The sequence below is a fragment of the Martes martes genome, assembly GCF_963455335.1.
Source record: "Martes martes genome assembly, chromosome: 13".
Taxonomy (NCBI): Eukaryota; Metazoa; Chordata; class Mammalia; order Carnivora; family Mustelidae; genus Martes; species Martes martes.
In genome coordinates, this window is record NC_137901.1 from 7,706,276 (window position 1) to 7,723,099 (window position 16,824).

Consider the following 16,824-nt stretch of genomic DNA (forward strand, 5'->3'; position numbering starts at 1 on the left):
CTTTTGTCAAGGCCCCCTGAGTCTATTAGTATTTTCTTGTGTTCTAACACAAAGAAATATCCAAGAATCACCTTTTATTTCCCTATTTGACACCTAGTGTTAGCCATTTATCTAAGGATTCTTGGTTACTTTTGTGGAAAATTTCTATTTTTAAATTTTTAAAACTATTAAACTATTCAACCTGATTTATTTGTAGAACTCTCCTTTATCTTATTTATTGAGACACTTTAAATGAAAAAGCACAGTAAAGTTCCTCTGAGAAGTCTTACCCAGTTGTATTTACCTAATATTAGTCACAAATATGTGAATTAGTGGTTTGGGATATGATTTTTTAGCAAAATGATTTTTTAACATTTGAACATGCTGGACATTACTTTCCTGTTAAACACTGTTAAATTAACTTGGACTGATTTAAGAGCTGTTGCTATTGTATCTGTTCTTGGATCTAAAAATATTTCTGGGTCTTCTTGGTAACACATAGTAGCCGAGTTTATTGATGATGCAGCTGTGTCCAAGTAAAAATATTAGGTTGTGATTTTGTCATTCACTGATTCCTGTGAACATAAAGCAGTTCATTTAGGCTCTTTAGTACTCATTTTGATCATCTGTTAAATGGCTATCAGTGCCATGCATGTAACTGAATGAGTCAGTGTTTGGCAGTAAGTAAGCACTCATGTTCTAGCTGAAACCCTTTATATGTGGCTCACTGTAGCTGTAGGCCTTGCCCTGGAGGGGCATTAGTCATCTCTGCTAATGACTCCAGTACAACACAGAATAAGGAAGTCTTCGGGCAAGAATTTAAAAAGCATTTTGGGGAGTTTAGAGGATGGCAAAAGAATCGGTGAAATATGATGTACAGTTTGATAACTGTTCAGAATAGGAGCTATGAGAGTGATCTCTGTATTATCATGAGAACTAGCGCTCATTTATAATAGCTCATCTGTTTGTAGTAGGGTTTAAGAATTTCAAAGTTCGTAATTATTTGTATATATTTTCTTTAGGTATCATCTACCAGTGCGTGTAGTTGGCCACCACGCTGTGAGTCCTTATTCCATAGTTGTGCCATTATCTGCTGATTGTTTGGCCTTGGAGCCAGTCTCAGACATGCTGAGAATAGCTTGGAACTTGTCCTGGTATCATGGGAGTGATAATCTGTTGAAGCAAACGAATTCTGAACCTAAAATCCAAGAGTAAGCTGTTATGTTTAGTTAAAAAATTGCTCATATTTAACAAGTTATAAGTGACTAGTTTGGTTTTATTTTTCCTTTAGGTCAAGTGCCTTTTTTACTTACTATCATCTGATTCTGTTTTTCCACTGAAAATTATAATTTTTACTTTGTTTTATTTTTTAAAATATATTTTGTTTATTTATTTATTTTACTTTGTTTTAAAGATTACATGTGTTCATTACTTTTTAGAAACTATCACACAAGGAAATTTAAATTAAAAACCATGTGCTCTATGCTGTTTTAGAAATTATATAAAGTTTGGTTAGTTATTATTTTTTTTTCCAGAGAGAGTGCACACATGTGAACGGGAGTCGGGGGTGGGGGCAGGGAGGTGCTGAGAGAGAGGCAGAGAGAATCTTTCTTTTTTGTTTTTTTTTAAGATTTTATTTATTTATTTGACAGAGGGATACATAGCGAGAGAGAGAACACAAGCAGAAGGAGTGGGAGAGGGAGTAAAGAAGCAGGGTTCCTGCCGAGCAGGGAGCCTCATGCGGGGTTCGATCCCAGGACCCTGGGATCCTGACCTGAGCCGAAGGCAGAAGCTTAACAGCTGAGCCACTCAGGTGCCCCCAGGGAGAGAATCTTAAGCAGGCTCCATACCCAGCAGGGATGCGGAGGCAGCGTTCCAGCTCATGACCCCTGAGATCATGAATTTAGCTGAAACCAAGAGTCAGACCTTAATCAACTGAGCCACCCAGACACCTCAAGTTTGGTTAGTTAATGGATATAAATCTCTAGGGAAGGTAGTCTGGGTTAGAGTCAGAGTTCAGCAAGTGTATGTATAAATGTTATCATTACTTGATGATGATGAAGATTACTTTGGAATATCCTAAATTCTGATCTGTTACTGCTTTCTTGTTTGAATGAAAGTTATATTTCTGTAAGCAGGAAAATGTCAACACAAATGCTTAGGATGCTAACATAAAAGTCTAATTGACAGATGTATACTGGATTTTCTTTTGGCCCTGAGTCAGCCTCAAAAATGAAGATAAAACAGAATTTTTTGAAGAGAGTTTATAATAAACATAAATGTGAGCTTTTATTTGAATAGTTTTATGTTGCTCTTCCTTTGTTTCTTTTTGTTTAGATTTTCAGATGCATTGAAGTTATCCACAGAGGACACCCTTGCACTGAAGGTGACACACACAGCTAGTGGACTGAAGGACTGTCTTCATTCCATTGTCGAGGCTGCAGTCCACAGAGAAGTGAGGGCTGCTGTCACGAGGATGAGTTTTTATCTTCTGAATGACAGATTGTCTTTGAAGAGTGGCGCTGGCCCATGTGGGGTTACCTTGAAGTCTTTGTCTTGGCACACTGCACTGAACAGGTTAGTATATTACAGCTCAAGGCCAGTTTCAAAAAGCAGGATTGAATCATATTTGGGTTTATCTCCACATCTTTGAAGATAAGAGCATGTATTCTTCTTGTTGCTGTCATTAAAGAAATTTTTTTTTTATTAAGAAAAACTGGGATTTTTATTATGCATAATAAATATCTAATAATAACAAAAGGAAAAATTTTCTGAATCACTACATTTTGGACTTAATAATAAACAACACAGTTTTTTATATCCTATCATAGAAAATTTTATTTCACTATCTCACAGAAGCAGATGATTAGGATAGGACATGATTGAACACAATGAATGTGAATGTTTATCGCTGTCCACACTATAAGAGAGCCAAGACATCAGTGAGCTGACTAATAGGTTTGGTACACCTGTGGTGGGCTTTTTTATTTTGTTTTGCTTTTGTCTTATTCTTAAGAAAATTATCTCATTTTTCTTTTTACCCTGAATTTCATGAAGTTGATTGCCATGTGGAGATCCTTTAGTAGTTATTGGGAAGGCTCTAGCTTGTAAATTTAATATGTTTAACTGGTAGCAGATGGCTGCATTTGAAGCAAATAAGACTGACAAGCAGCCATTGCCAGCAGTTTTACATTTTAATCTTCATGTGAATTTAGTGTAAGATGTATAACTTTCTATTAAACATAATGTGTGTAGTTTTTAAAATGTGAGGTTAAATGAGTTTCCAAAATGTGAACTCAAAATGGATCTCTCACAATTCAGATACCTAATTTGGCTTTTCCATTGGTATGTGTTGGAATCAGCCAGTACTTCCTTGTGAGAGAGCTGGCAGTTGAATATCAGGATTTTTAAAGTTAGTTGTTAAAACACAGCCCTTCTTCAAAATGAAAATGCATAAACTTTGAGTTAAATAAATTATAAGAAAAATGAAGGTAATGATTATGCTGATATCATCATTTCCTGATTATTTTGCAACATTTTACTGATACCTGTGTTCTTGAGGTTATTTATATCTGTTATATCTGTGTTGTGAAAATGCCATATAATGGTGTGCTGCTGTGCGTCTCTCCACAACTGTTTGTTATGTTGGTGGCTTGCAGTTGACAAGGGGAGAATATTTACACTATGAAAATAGGCAAATACAAGAAATCATCCCACTCCTTACCTGGTTGTTAAATATTTATCAGCACACCACTTACTGTAAAGAGCTAGAAACCATGATAATTCTCTTTTTTATTGTAGGTTTTTACAGGTGCTTCCTGCTTCCACTGAAGATGAGAAACTGCTAATAGATATCATACATTTTTTAAATAAGTTATTGAAGGAACAAAGAAAAAACTCATCAGTAGAACTTCTAAACTGGCTTCTAGAATTACTTCTTAGACATGTAAGTGTTACTAAGGAATTGAATGGATTTTAGGTCTGACAAATGATTTATTTGTAAAAATTAGTAATGCTATGTAATGAAAAAGCATAATTTTTATATAGCCCATGTTTAGTAAGGTAGTCTTATATTGTATGAGACTGTTTACTCAAAACTTGGGAGTAGAGAAGATTTTTCCAAGTTACCTAAGGTAGAACCTATAAAGAAAGAAATCTATAAATATGAGCACATAAAAATAACATGGCAGTGAATAAGACAAAAAATCCTGTCTTCATGGAGTACATTCTAGGGTGGTGGAATGGACAGAAAGCAAAGATTTTCTGCAGGGGGGAGCAATAAGTGTGATGAGGAAACGTGGATAACAAGACAGAGCTAGACAGGCATGGCAGGATGCTACTTTAGATGTGATGGTCATAGAAGGCTCGCCTCTTTGACAACATTTGGCCAGAGCACTGAGTTAAGTGTGGGGTCAGCCATATAGGTGTATCTAAGGGAAGAACGTTCTAGCCAGAAAGGAAGAAAATGCAAAAGCGCTTAGTTGTCCGGGCCGTGTTTGAAGAACAACTAGAGGTCCGTGTGGCAGCAACAGGATGAATAGAGTATGGTGATAGGGGATGAGATTAGGAGGATATTCACAGTCAAGCTCAAATAGAACCTTGTAGGCCATGGAGCTTAACCTGTATGAGAGAAAAAACTGGTGGAGGGTTTTCAGCAGAATAGTTACATGATGTGACTTCAGTTTAAGAAGATTGTGGGTAGCAGCTGTCTCTAGAACCACAGGTGGCATGGGTGGAAGCTGGGAGGCCTCCAGTAGCCCAGGGGAGGGGTGGTGGCAGCTTGGCCTAGAGTGGTAATGTGCGAGGTGGTGGAGAAGGCAGCTCTCCTGTTCTTTCCCTCTCTCCTTCTCTCTCTCTCTCTCTTACACACACCAATAGGACTGTGACTAAGTGTGGAAATTATGGTCCTGGACTACAATTTGAATGTTGCGAAAGATGAAAAGCAGAAATAGCATCACTAACAAAAGCTAGGAGATGAAAGGCGTAGATCAGATGGGAACATAAAATACCATAAGCAAGGTCCTAAATTTCGTGACTTTGTGATTGGATTTAGTATTATGTTCTTTGAAACGCCTATGTTTTCTGAAGAACTACACTTTTAAATTATAGCAAGTTTTTCTTTAATAAACCTTATTTTTTATATTTTTCTCTTGCCATTTTTTCTTTCAGATTAACTTTATTTTCAGTTTGTGTAACTTAACAACAAAACAGTTATCCAGTGGGAGGGTATTTATATGTAAGTTTTATTGGCTTCTGTATGTATGGCAAGAAATACTTTAAATATAGTTAAAAAGACACAATAAACTGAGAAAAATATTTGTAACACAAATGAGAGATGATGGACTAATTTCCTTAAAGTACATAATTAATAAAGGAAGCTTTTAATAAGATAATTGAACTCCCAGAATACACAGACCTAGAAATTTTGCTCTCCTGTTATGTTCTTGAGGATGATTTCAAAGTACCGTATTTACTATACTTTGATTTTCTTGTATCATTTAATTACTAAAAAAAATTAACAAAACATTTGGAGGCAGTTTTTTCTGACCATTTTTCATAAAGCAAACAGTAAAACCATATGTCACTATAGTTCCTTGTTCAGCTTTTAGGCATGCTTAAATATTTTAGATATTGGATATTAAAATATTATTAAAAGAATCTTATGAAGTTTTTCCTGAGTTTTTTTTTGATAAATCGATTTTTGATATATAAATTTTTTATAACTTCATAATCCTTTTAGTCTTTTTTAAAAAAGAACAATTGCTAGAACAGTTTCCTCCTTAGGTTAAACTTCTTGTATTCTGAGAGTTATGGTTGCTTTGGGTTGTGTAAAGCAGTTATAGTAGCAGTTAGGTAGAATCTTTTCTTGAAACTCTGTGTAATAATTGAATGTTTGCTTCGAAGACTTTGTATGTGGTATATACAGTAGAAAAAGAACTATGCATATTAAAACATATTTACTTAATTATGTAACTATAGTTAAAACTTTACATTTATTATGAATTTTATAGTTTGTCATGAGTGCTGATGCATATTGAATAACTTATTGATGGTTTTGAAATTAAAATTAAATTTCTACAAAATTCTAAGTGATTGTAATTTTAGTGCAGTTTCAGAGAAGGATTTTTGGCATAATTAAATATATTTATTTGACTTTGTATGGTATTAAGGCTGTCTTTGGAAAGCTTTTACTTTGTCTCATATATTATCATCACTGGTGTTAAAAATAACAATAGAGGGAACAAAAGGTGAGCAGTGGACCTAAGCATTCACTACTAAGAGAGTTTACTCTTTGTTGTGCTACAAGGATTAAATTATTAAGTGTTATGTGAAGAGTAACGTTCAATATAAAGGAAGCTTGAAAATAAAGTGAAATGCCTTTTAATCATCTGAAATGGGTGAAATAAGTGAAAGATGATTTAAGAAGGTCAGTGAGATAGTTTTTCCAAAGGAATTGTTTTCAATGTATGGACATACTATGAAAAAGTATATGAAAGCCAGGGCAAAAATTAGTAAAATTAGGCACAATATTTGAATACTTGATCAAGCAGAAGAAGGTGAATAGGAGGTATAAAGAAAAGTCAGCTAACTTGCCGAGGGAAGGTTGAGAAACTTTCTCTTGTGAAAAATGTGTATGTTTTATCAGAACACTGATTAGTTACAGACAGTTTAGGCACTTTAGGAATTTACAGCACCACATGAATTTTACATTTTAATGTAATGATGCTTTTGTTAATATATATAAAATAACCTGGAAGTGCTAATTTGAATACCTTTCTTTTCAGAATGAGTTTTTTGATGGAAGGTCATAAAAGTAGAGCCATAATTTTTTTTGGAGGGGGGAGGATATTCAGAACTATACAGCATATGTCTGTCTTTGTCTCAACCGACTCGCACAGACACCTGTGCACTCAGAGTTCGTGGAGGGCATTGCATCTCCTATTGTTACGGGTTGGTGATGGCTGGTAAAGTGGATGTGATGAGTGGTAACTGTGTGGATAAGGAAAATGAGCCATCATTGTAGAAATTGTTGCTTTTTGGAGGTTGCCGGTGACAAAGTAATGGTAATGGTAGCTGGTTTAAAATTGGGATTGAATAATAATGTCTAAAGACAAAACCTTCACGTCTGATTAAGCACTTGAGATCAGCAGGCATAGGTAGAGAAATATCTCCTTATTGTGCATGAGGAATGGTCATTCATCCCATGTTTTAGAAGTGATGTTTCTGAGGTTTACTGAATCTTAATATTAACATGTGTATCTAAGATGTATTAGAAAGGGAAAAATTGTCTCAGCAAGTACTAGTATAAACAAATTATTAACAATGAGAATTTGGAGGAAGAATCTTAGTTTTGGTCGTATACGTACTATAATATTATATTAATCTATCAATCAGGAGTTTCCTCTTAATTTTTATGGGTATGTCAGGGTTAATAATTCCTGATAGTAATATATTTTGCCAAGATGGAGGTTACATTAAAAACAGCTTTCTTATTTTGCCAGTATTTATGGGAGTTGGAGGGAAGGTGGGTATAAGTCAGCCTTTTGTTATTTGGGCCTAAGAATACTATGGAGTATGTATATTTATTTTTATGATTTTATTATATGTGTATTTTGATTATTTTATTCCTATATAAAACATAGAAGTTGTAGTCATGTTTTATGTAATTTTATTTGATCCAAATGAGGTACTTCTTGTTCAAGGTGAAAGGAAAGCTAGAAAAAATTGTTTCTTAGGTGTAAAATGTAGTAAAGTAAGGTAAAAGCAAAACATCTGTCCCCAATACTTTCTAAAATCTCTCAGTTGTATTCTTTATAATTGTGTGTACCTGATTGAAGTATTCTGTATGTACTGCATAATACAAACAATCTAGAATTTTCTTCCCATTTTTTTCATTTCTACAAAAAGAATGCAGTTATTTTTGAATTGAGATCTTTAGGTGAAGGATTTCATAACAACAGTAATTACATTTTGATTTTATCTCTTTTTATATGTTGTAATTTTTAGAATTGATGTGATATAATGTGGGGAACAGAATATTAACTAGCTTTGAAGTAAGGTGATTCTCAGGTTGAATCCTTGCTTTGTTCATTCATATGTCTTTGGACAAGTTATATAACCTCTTCATAAACCCTGTTTAACCATCTGTAAAATATGAAAATGCACATCTTCCGGTTTAGTCAAAAAGTAGAATCTTGTTTTCTTTCCCTTTTTAGCGCAGTGCCTGTGGTATTATAGGTCATGAATAAATATACCATGTATATTTAAAGCTGTCTGTTAATATAACATTTTTTGTTCTTAGTATTATTAAAAATAATTATGCTACATTTCTTGAGCTTTATTTTTTTAAAGTTGGAAAGCAGGAAGAAATTTAAGTAGTACTAGTTTTATTTAGCAGCCTATCGAATTGGCAGGGATTGCTTCAGTAATAATGCTAAGCATTGGCATGGATGCTGTGGTCTTCTCCCACCCTGCTTGGTGATTTGTATTGGTACACATTTTGCAGAGGCAATTTGGCAATATATGTTGAAGGCATTAAAACAATTAAATCTGTTTGATTTAATATCATTGCTTAGAATTCACATGTAGGATGTAATCAGAGTTGAATACTGCAGCACAGCTCAGTAAAATTAGAAATCACCGATTCTTTAGTAGTTGGTGTGGTAAATCCTTATGGTTGAAAAATAATCAGATATTAAAATAATTTTTTGAAGAAATATTGATAACATTAAGTTAAAAAAGGGGTAACAGTAGTGGTTTTTTTTTTACTTGATCTCAGTTTCGTAAAAAATATGGAATTATAATTGTGTTTATATGCACACAAAAAGAATAGTGTGCACCAGTATACTAATAGTGACTATCTCTGTGAGGTGTGATCATGGGTGGTTTTTGTATTTCTCTTTGTGCTTCTCCATATTATACTCAGTTTTCTTTCCTTTCTTTCTTTCTTTCTTTCTTTTTTTTTTTTTTTTAAGATTTTATCTGTTTATTTGACAGAGACAAAGCGAGAGAGGGAACAAAAGCAGGGGGAGTGGGAGAGGGGAAAGCAGGCTTCCCGCTGAGCAGGGATCCCGACGTGGGACTGATCCCAGGGTCTTGGGATCGTGACCTGAGCCAAAGGCAGATGCTTAATGACTGAGCCACCCCGGCGCCCCTGTACTCAGTTTTCTATAATAGATGTGCTGTTCTTTTGTCGACATCACGTATGACGCACCTTTTGAGTTTAGAACATAACATCTCTATTAGTGCACTACAGACCAATACCTACTGGCTAGGTAATATAACTCTTAGGTAGTCCAGAATGTGGTATGTAACAAAAATCTTTATAGAAAACAACACACGGCTCAATTAGAGAGTAAATACGTTTTTTTTTTTTTTTACAAATACTATTTTTTAGGGTCCAAACCCACTGTTAGACCTCCTGGTTCTGACGGAGTCACAGGCACGAGAGGAAATGGATGACATCCGGACTGCTGTCAGGCAACAGCTCCAGAAAGAACTGATTGCTCTTTTCAATACATTGCTGCTCAGTTTCATGGCAGTTACCGACAGGTACTGTTAGTCGTTGAAGGTTTGGGGACATTGATGAAGAACCTAGTTTCCTTTTGATTTCCAAAGAATCTTACTTTTTACTTATTTCAAATCAAGGAAGAAGGAATTCAGTAATAGTCAGTTGTGGTCTGTTTGTTTTTATTTCATTGGAATCTCTGGTATAGACTGACTGTAATTTCACACACACACACACACACACACACAGTATTTTGCTCTTTTTAGGTTTTAGGTCTTGGTCCCCTCTTAATTCTCTGAGCAATTATACCCATTTCGGTTGTTTTATGACTGTTTTTACATAGATGATTTTCAAGTGTGTATCTATAATTCTGACTTAAATTTTTTTTAACTGGATAAAATTTACTATTTTAACCATTTTAAAGTATACTGTTGTGGTTTTTAATATGTTCACAATGTTGTTCAACTGTCAGTATTTAATTCCGGAATATTTTCATTACTCTGAAAAGAAACTTGGTACCCATTAGGCAGTTCCTCCTCGTTTACCCCTTACCCAAGCCTTTGGCAACCACTAATCTTTCTGTCTCTATGAATTTGTTTATTCTGGACATTTTATATAAATGGAATCAGACATATGTGATCTTTTGTGTCTGATTCCACATTGTGTCTTCAAGGTCCATCACTGTGATAGCCCATATCAGTGCTTGCTTCTTCCTATGGCTGATTAATGTTCCATGTACAGATATACCACATTCTGTTTATCCATTTTTCTGTTGGTGGACATGTAAGTTGTTTCTATCTTTGCTTATTATGAATAGTGCAGCTATGAACATTTGTGTACAAGTTTTGTGTGAACACACGTTTTTAAGTCTCCAGTACATACTTATAACCAGAATTTCTGGTTCGTATGGTAGGTAACTCTGTGATTACTTTTTCAAGGAAGTGCCAGTTGTTTTCCATAGCGGCTATACCATTTTACATTGCCACCAGCAATGTGCAAGTGTTCTAATTTCTCAGCATCTACCCTAACATTTCTTACTATGGCCATCCTCCTGGTGTAAACTATAATCATTTTGGTTTTGATTCCATTTCCCTGATGAGAAATGATGCTGAGCATCTTTTCATGTGCTTAATGATTATTTGTTATCTTCTCTGGAGAAATGTCTGCTCAAGTCCTTTGCCTGTTTTTATACTGGGTTGTTGTTGTTAAGTCATCCTGGATATCAGTCTTTTTTTTTTTTTTTTTAAGATTTATTTATTTATTTATTTGACAGAGAGATAGAGAGTGCAAGCAGGCAGAGAAGCAGGCAGAGGAAGAGGGAGAAGCAGGCTTTCCACTGAGCAGGGAGCCCATTGTGGGGCCCGATCCCAGGACCCTGGGATCATGATCTGAGCTGAAGGCAGCCGCTTAACCGACTGAGCCACCCAGGTGCCCTCGGACATCAGTCTTTTATCAAATATGATTTGCAGTTTTCTTCCATTCTGTGAGTTGTGTTTTCACTCTTTGGATAGTGTCCTTTGATGTATGAAAGTTTTTTTGTCTGATAAGGTCTTCCTGTGCTCAGATCCCAAATCTATCCTGGACAGAAGGACCTGATCCCACACACATGAAACATCTGAAACACGCTAAAGTGTCAAAACAACCCTAATTCAGCTCAGCACCTGGCTAGATCTCAAAGAGCAGCCTCCTAACCAAATCTTTTGACCAAATGGAAAGCCATTTCTTTGAGAAACTATTAGATACTTTGCTTTCAGTAGCTCTTATATACAAATATTTGACATATAGTCACAAATGGAGAGAATATAAAGAAGTAAGAAAATGTCTCCTGTAATTAAGAGAAAAAAGTCATTAGAAACACACTCACAAATGTCAATATTAGAGGAACTTTAAAGCTGTTATTATAAAGAATATTTTCAATATAAATGTAATAGATAATAGATGAGAAGATGGACAAGATAAGTAAAAATATGTAGAACATCAATAGCAGAGAAAGGGAAACTGCAAAAAAGAACTAAATACTAATTCTGCTACTGAGGAATACAGTTTCTAAAGAATTTATTGCATGGGCTTAGCAGCCAACTAGACACAGTATAAAAGAGGATTAGTGAATTTAAAATACAAGTCAATAAAAATTTCACTACACAGGGTCACCTAGGAACCTTCTGAGGCGCTGAGAATGTTATATATGTTATTTTACTTGGTGGTTACATGATTATATACATATGTAAACCATCCTGTAGTGTATATATAAGATTTATGAATTTTACCTCATGCATTTATGTGTCATTGAAGTACTGAAGACAAGAACAAAATGAATCCATTGGTAGTAGACTCTGGAATGTGTATAGACTCTCTTGAGGGGGGCTTATTAAAATATTAAGATCAGTAGCTCAGGAATCTACATATTAAATAAATGCCATAGATAGTCCCGGGGGCTAGACTTTGAGAAACAGTGCTATGGACTGTTCCTCAGGTGAATGTTCTTTGGCTGTTGAGAGGAACTTGCATGGGGAGGATGAGGCCAGCTGGGTGTGGAGCTTGGGGAAGGTTCATAGGGACTAGGAGAGGGAAATGCTGGCAGCTGTGCCAGGTTGAATGGGCTTGCACCATTCCCTTTGATGGTATAGTTTTTCTTTTGGAGTGGTTAAGGTAAAAGGAGCAGACAATAAGAATGACTTTTATGTTAATTTAAAAAACAGAAGAACAGGGGTGTCTGGGTGGCTCAGTTGGTTAAGCGTCTGCCTTTTGCTCAGGTCATGATCTCAGGGTCCTGGGATTGAGCCCCACATCGGACTCCTTGCTCAGTGGGGAGCCTGCTTCTTTCTCTGCCTCTGTCCCTCCCCCCAACTTATGCTTGCTCTCTCTCTCTCAGTCTCTCAAATAAATAAAATCTTTAAAAAAACCAGAATACTGTTTTTAATACTGTTAATTACATTACAAGGGATCCTTGCACAACACAGGTTTGAACTATGTGGGTCCACTTATACATGGATTTTTTTGGGGATAAATACAGTATAGTACTATACATGTGTTTTCTTTTATGATTTTTTAAATAATATTTTCCTTTCTTGGGGTGCCTGACTGGCTCAGTCAGTAGAGCATGTGCCTTTTGATCTTAGGGTTATGAGTTCAGGTCCCATGTTGGGCATGGAGCTTGCTTTAAAAAAAAATATTTTCTCTTCTCTAGTTTGCTTTTCTCTAGGTGTTGTAAGAAAACAGTATATAATAACATATAACATACAAAATATATGTTAATTAACTATGTTATCAGTAAGGTGTCTGGTCAACAGTAGGCTATTTGTTGAATTTTTGGAGAGTCAAAAGTATATGAGGATTTTGACTGCACATGGGGGTCAATTCCCCTAACCTACATGTCATTCAAGGTTCAGCTGTACTTTGTTGTTGACTCATGAGGTATATGAATTTATACAAATAACTTTTAGGCTTTGGTGTGAGTTCTGTGTGTTTCTGAAACTTCAAAAACACCTGGATGACAGGTATATAAAAATTATGATCTTTAAATCATACAACTATACACCTATAAAACTGATGGAATGGGTAAAAATATAGGCAGTAGTTGTCAATTTTAGAGTGTAAAAAAACTGAGGAAATTTCAGATTTTATTCAATGCTTTGTTATACAGTGATATTCCTTCTAGCAATTTCATCTTTGTATCCATGCCTACTTATTAGTTTCAGGGATTTTGTTTTCTAATAAAAAATGTTCTCTTGATTGTTCTGTTTCTGACAGTTACATTTAAATTATGTGTCAAAACTCATTAAAACTTTTTATTTTAGCTTTCTGGGGAAAACAATTTCAGCTAATTAAAAACTCAATTTTTGAATTATAGATTTAGTATAGATTTAATGTATGTCAATTAAAGGCATTTAAAGTATGCATTTAATTTTCCATTCCAACTTTAAAATTTTATTTTTGGGTGCTAATACCAATATCCATTTATGTACTTATCAAAGACATCAGATACCCTAGGTGGTATTTTAACTGTGTTTTCCTTGAAAAATCTTGCTTGAGACTGCCATTTCTCCTGGTTCATACTTTTTTGATGTGTGAAGTTGTTAGTAACCCTCTACTACCAATAAGTTAACCTATTAGGCCCATTACACTTGTTCTCTCGTTGATTTTTTTTTCCTTCCTTTACATACACAGGAAGTGCTTGGAGCTTTTTTATGTTTTCCAAACGCAGCTGGCTCTGAAACTGCTCCAGTGCCTGAGAGTCACGGATGCTCCTCACTTCTATGGCCTGCCATCCCTCGAGAGGACCCTGCGAGGGATGGCCCATCTCACAGCATCTCCGGGATGGAGCTCCCATTCTCCTCTCACCAAGCCATTTGAAATTTGTGTTAAGTACTTATCAGGCCTCCTTGAAGTAAGTAAAAATAGTAAGTGACTATAACAACTAGAATTACAACTCCCAAAGAAGAGCTATTTACTATGTATTGTAGTATTGATTGATCACTCCCTTTGTGACAGGCACAATGTTAAGTGAATTATATGTATCACTATATTTAATGCAGATGATTATTCAGCATTCATATGATTCCTCATAATGGTTAAATGTTTTAATGATTTTTATTAATAAATAGGTAAGATCACTTTCAGAATACACTCATTTTCAAGAAAAATAAACTAAGACTTACATTCAAGTCCTCTCGTTAGGGTAATTTATTTATTCACTTATGTTATTTGTCCTTTTTATATTTATGAAATATAACACATATGTGGAGAAAACATAAATATATATGATTCACATAGTGAATCACTCCTGATCTAAAAATAGCACATAGCCAGCACCTTGGGAATGTTTGTGATATGCTTTTCGATCTCTACTCTTCTCCTGAAAGGTAGCTGTTACTTTGAGTTTTATGGTAAACCCTTATTTACATTTCTTGGTAGTCTACTGCTTAATTATGTGTTCAAATTTACAATTCCTGATTTTTTTAAAAATTTAGTAAAATGGAATCATGGCTGCTTTCTTTCATCATTATGCTTAGGAGAGTTATTCATTCTGCTGCCTGTAGGTAGAGTTAGTTTAATTTGTTTTTCTCTAGTATTCAGCACTACAATATTGAAGGACATTTGGATTTTCTTATTCTTTTTTTTTTTTAAGATTTTATTTATTTATTTGACAGACAGAGATCACAAGCAGGCAGAGAGGCAGGCAGAGAGAGAGAAGGAGGCAGGCTCCCCGCTGAGCAGAGAGCCCGATGCGGGGCTCCATCCCAGGATCCTGAGATCATGACCTGAGCCGAAGGCAGAGGCTTTAACCCACTGAGCCACCCAGGCGCCCCTGGATTTTCTTATTCTAATTTAGAACAATTTTGGATCCTGCTTCACTGAATATTCTCATCTCTTAGTGAAAAGACTTTTTGATATTTTCTTTTCTTTTTTTTTTTTTTTTTTTTTTTTTTTTTTTTTTTTTTTTTTTTTTTTTTTTAATTTTTTATTTATTTTCAGCGTAACAGTATTCATTGTTTTTTCACCACACCCAGTGCTCCATGCAATCTGTGCCCTCCCTAATACCCACCACCTGGTTCCCCCACCCTCCCACCCCGCCCCTTCAAAACCCTCAGGTTGTTTTTCAGAGTCCATAGTCTCTCATGGTTCACCTCCCCTTCCAATTTCCCTCAACTCCCTTCTTTTCTAAGTATTGTTTAATATATGGAAATTTGTTGTTTGGTTTTTTTTAAATTTTTTTAAATTTATTTATTTGTTAGAGAGAGAGAGCGAGCGAGCACAGGCAGACAGAGTGGTAGGCAGAGGCAGAGGGAGAGGGAGAAGCAGGCTCCCCGCGGAGCAAGGAGCCCGATGTGGGACTCGATCCCAGGACGCTGGGATCATGACCTGAGCCGAAGGCAGCCGCTTAACCAACTGAGCCACCCAGGCGTCCCGTGTTTTTTTTTTTTTTTTTTTTTTATATTAACCATAAACCCAGCAATCCTTGTCTACAAAATCAAAGTAAAGGCCTTTTATTTTTCACCTTTTCATCATGTTGTTTATGGTAGTTTTTTCAATTAAAGAAAAATAAGATTAAGGAAGTTTCCTTCTAGTACTATTTTGCTAAGTTTTTTTTTTTTTTAATCATAGACGTATAGTTCTTTCTCTATATGTTTTAAGATAGACATGATTTTTCTCCTATATCCTATTAAGGTGGTGGATGCAGTGGATCCATTTTAAAATGTTAAGCAACCTTGCATTTCTGGGAGAATTCAACTTAGGTTATGACGTATGATTCCTTTATGTATTAAGAGATTTGGTTTATTAATGTTTTTAGAATTCTTCTAATTTTCTAATGCAGAGGATGCTTTTAGAATTATTGCATGTCTTCTTTCTCATAAAACTTTATTTATTATTTATTTATGAATGAATGAGGGAGAGTGCCCCGTGCACCAGAGTGCACTGTGCACAATCAAGGGGAGTGGCAGGCAGAGGGAGAAGGAGAAGCAGAGTCCCTATTGAGCAGGGAGCCCAATGGTGGGGCTTGATCCCAGGATCTTGGGATTATGACCCGAGCCCAAGCCAGATGCTTAACTGATTGAGCCACCCAGGCACCCCTTTTTGTCAGGTTTTAATGTCAAAATTAGCCCACCGTCTATATATAAATTTTATGTACCTTTTTTTCCCTTTAGAATAGTTGATTTGAATTGGTGGTATTTCTTCCTAAATGTTTAGTAGAATTTGATGATGAAGCAATCAGACCTGGAGTTTCCTTTTGGAGAAGATTATAAATGAATTGAATGAATGAAATGAATTTAAATCTAGAATTTTGAGTTTTAATTTTTTGCATCAGTAAATTATGTTTTTCTAGAATTTTATATAAATTTTTGAATTCATAGCTCTAAAATTATCCATCTGTCAGCTCATTCTTTAAATGTTTGTCAGATATACAATGAGATCCCATTTCATTCCAGGTATTAATTATTCCTTCCCTCTAGTTTTCTTGATTAGTCTTACTGGTAGATTTATGTTTTATTGTTATCATTCTTTTCAAAAGAATGAATTTTGGTATTGTTGATCCTCCCTTTAAAAAGTTTTTCGCCGTTTTATTAATTTCTGCTTATGCTTATTTCTTTCTCCTTTGGGTTTAAAATATGGCTCTTTTTCTGAAAATCTTTTTAATTAAAATAAGGATTTATTGGTTTATTTATTTATTGGGGGGATGCTCAGAGAGAGAGCGAGCGAGCGAGTGAGAGTCCCAAGCAGACTCTGTGCTGGGGGTGGAGCCCAGTGTAAAACTCAGTCTCACAATCCTGAGATCACGACATGAGGGAAAAACCAAGAGTTGGTCGCTTAAACAACTGGGCCATCCAGGTGCCTCT

The 16,824-nt window shown here is 35.3% G+C and overlaps 1 protein-coding gene across 1 annotated transcript in view; it reads left to right on the forward strand.

Annotated features, from left to right (window-relative positions):
- The window catches only part of RTTN (rotatin), a 160,195-nt gene that overhangs the window by 58,402 nt on the left and 84,969 nt on the right, over positions 1–16,824 (forward strand). Inside the window, exons 24-28 of the mRNA XM_080822236.1 lie at positions 1,002–1,190; positions 2,317–2,556; positions 3,781–3,925; positions 9,377–9,531; positions 13,655–13,874. Of these exons, the coding sequence (XP_080678362.1) occupies positions 1,002–1,190; positions 2,317–2,556; positions 3,781–3,925; positions 9,377–9,531; positions 13,655–13,874 (949 nt within the window). The remainder of the gene's footprint in view (positions 1–1,001; positions 1,191–2,316; positions 2,557–3,780; positions 3,926–9,376; positions 9,532–13,654; positions 13,875–16,824) is intronic.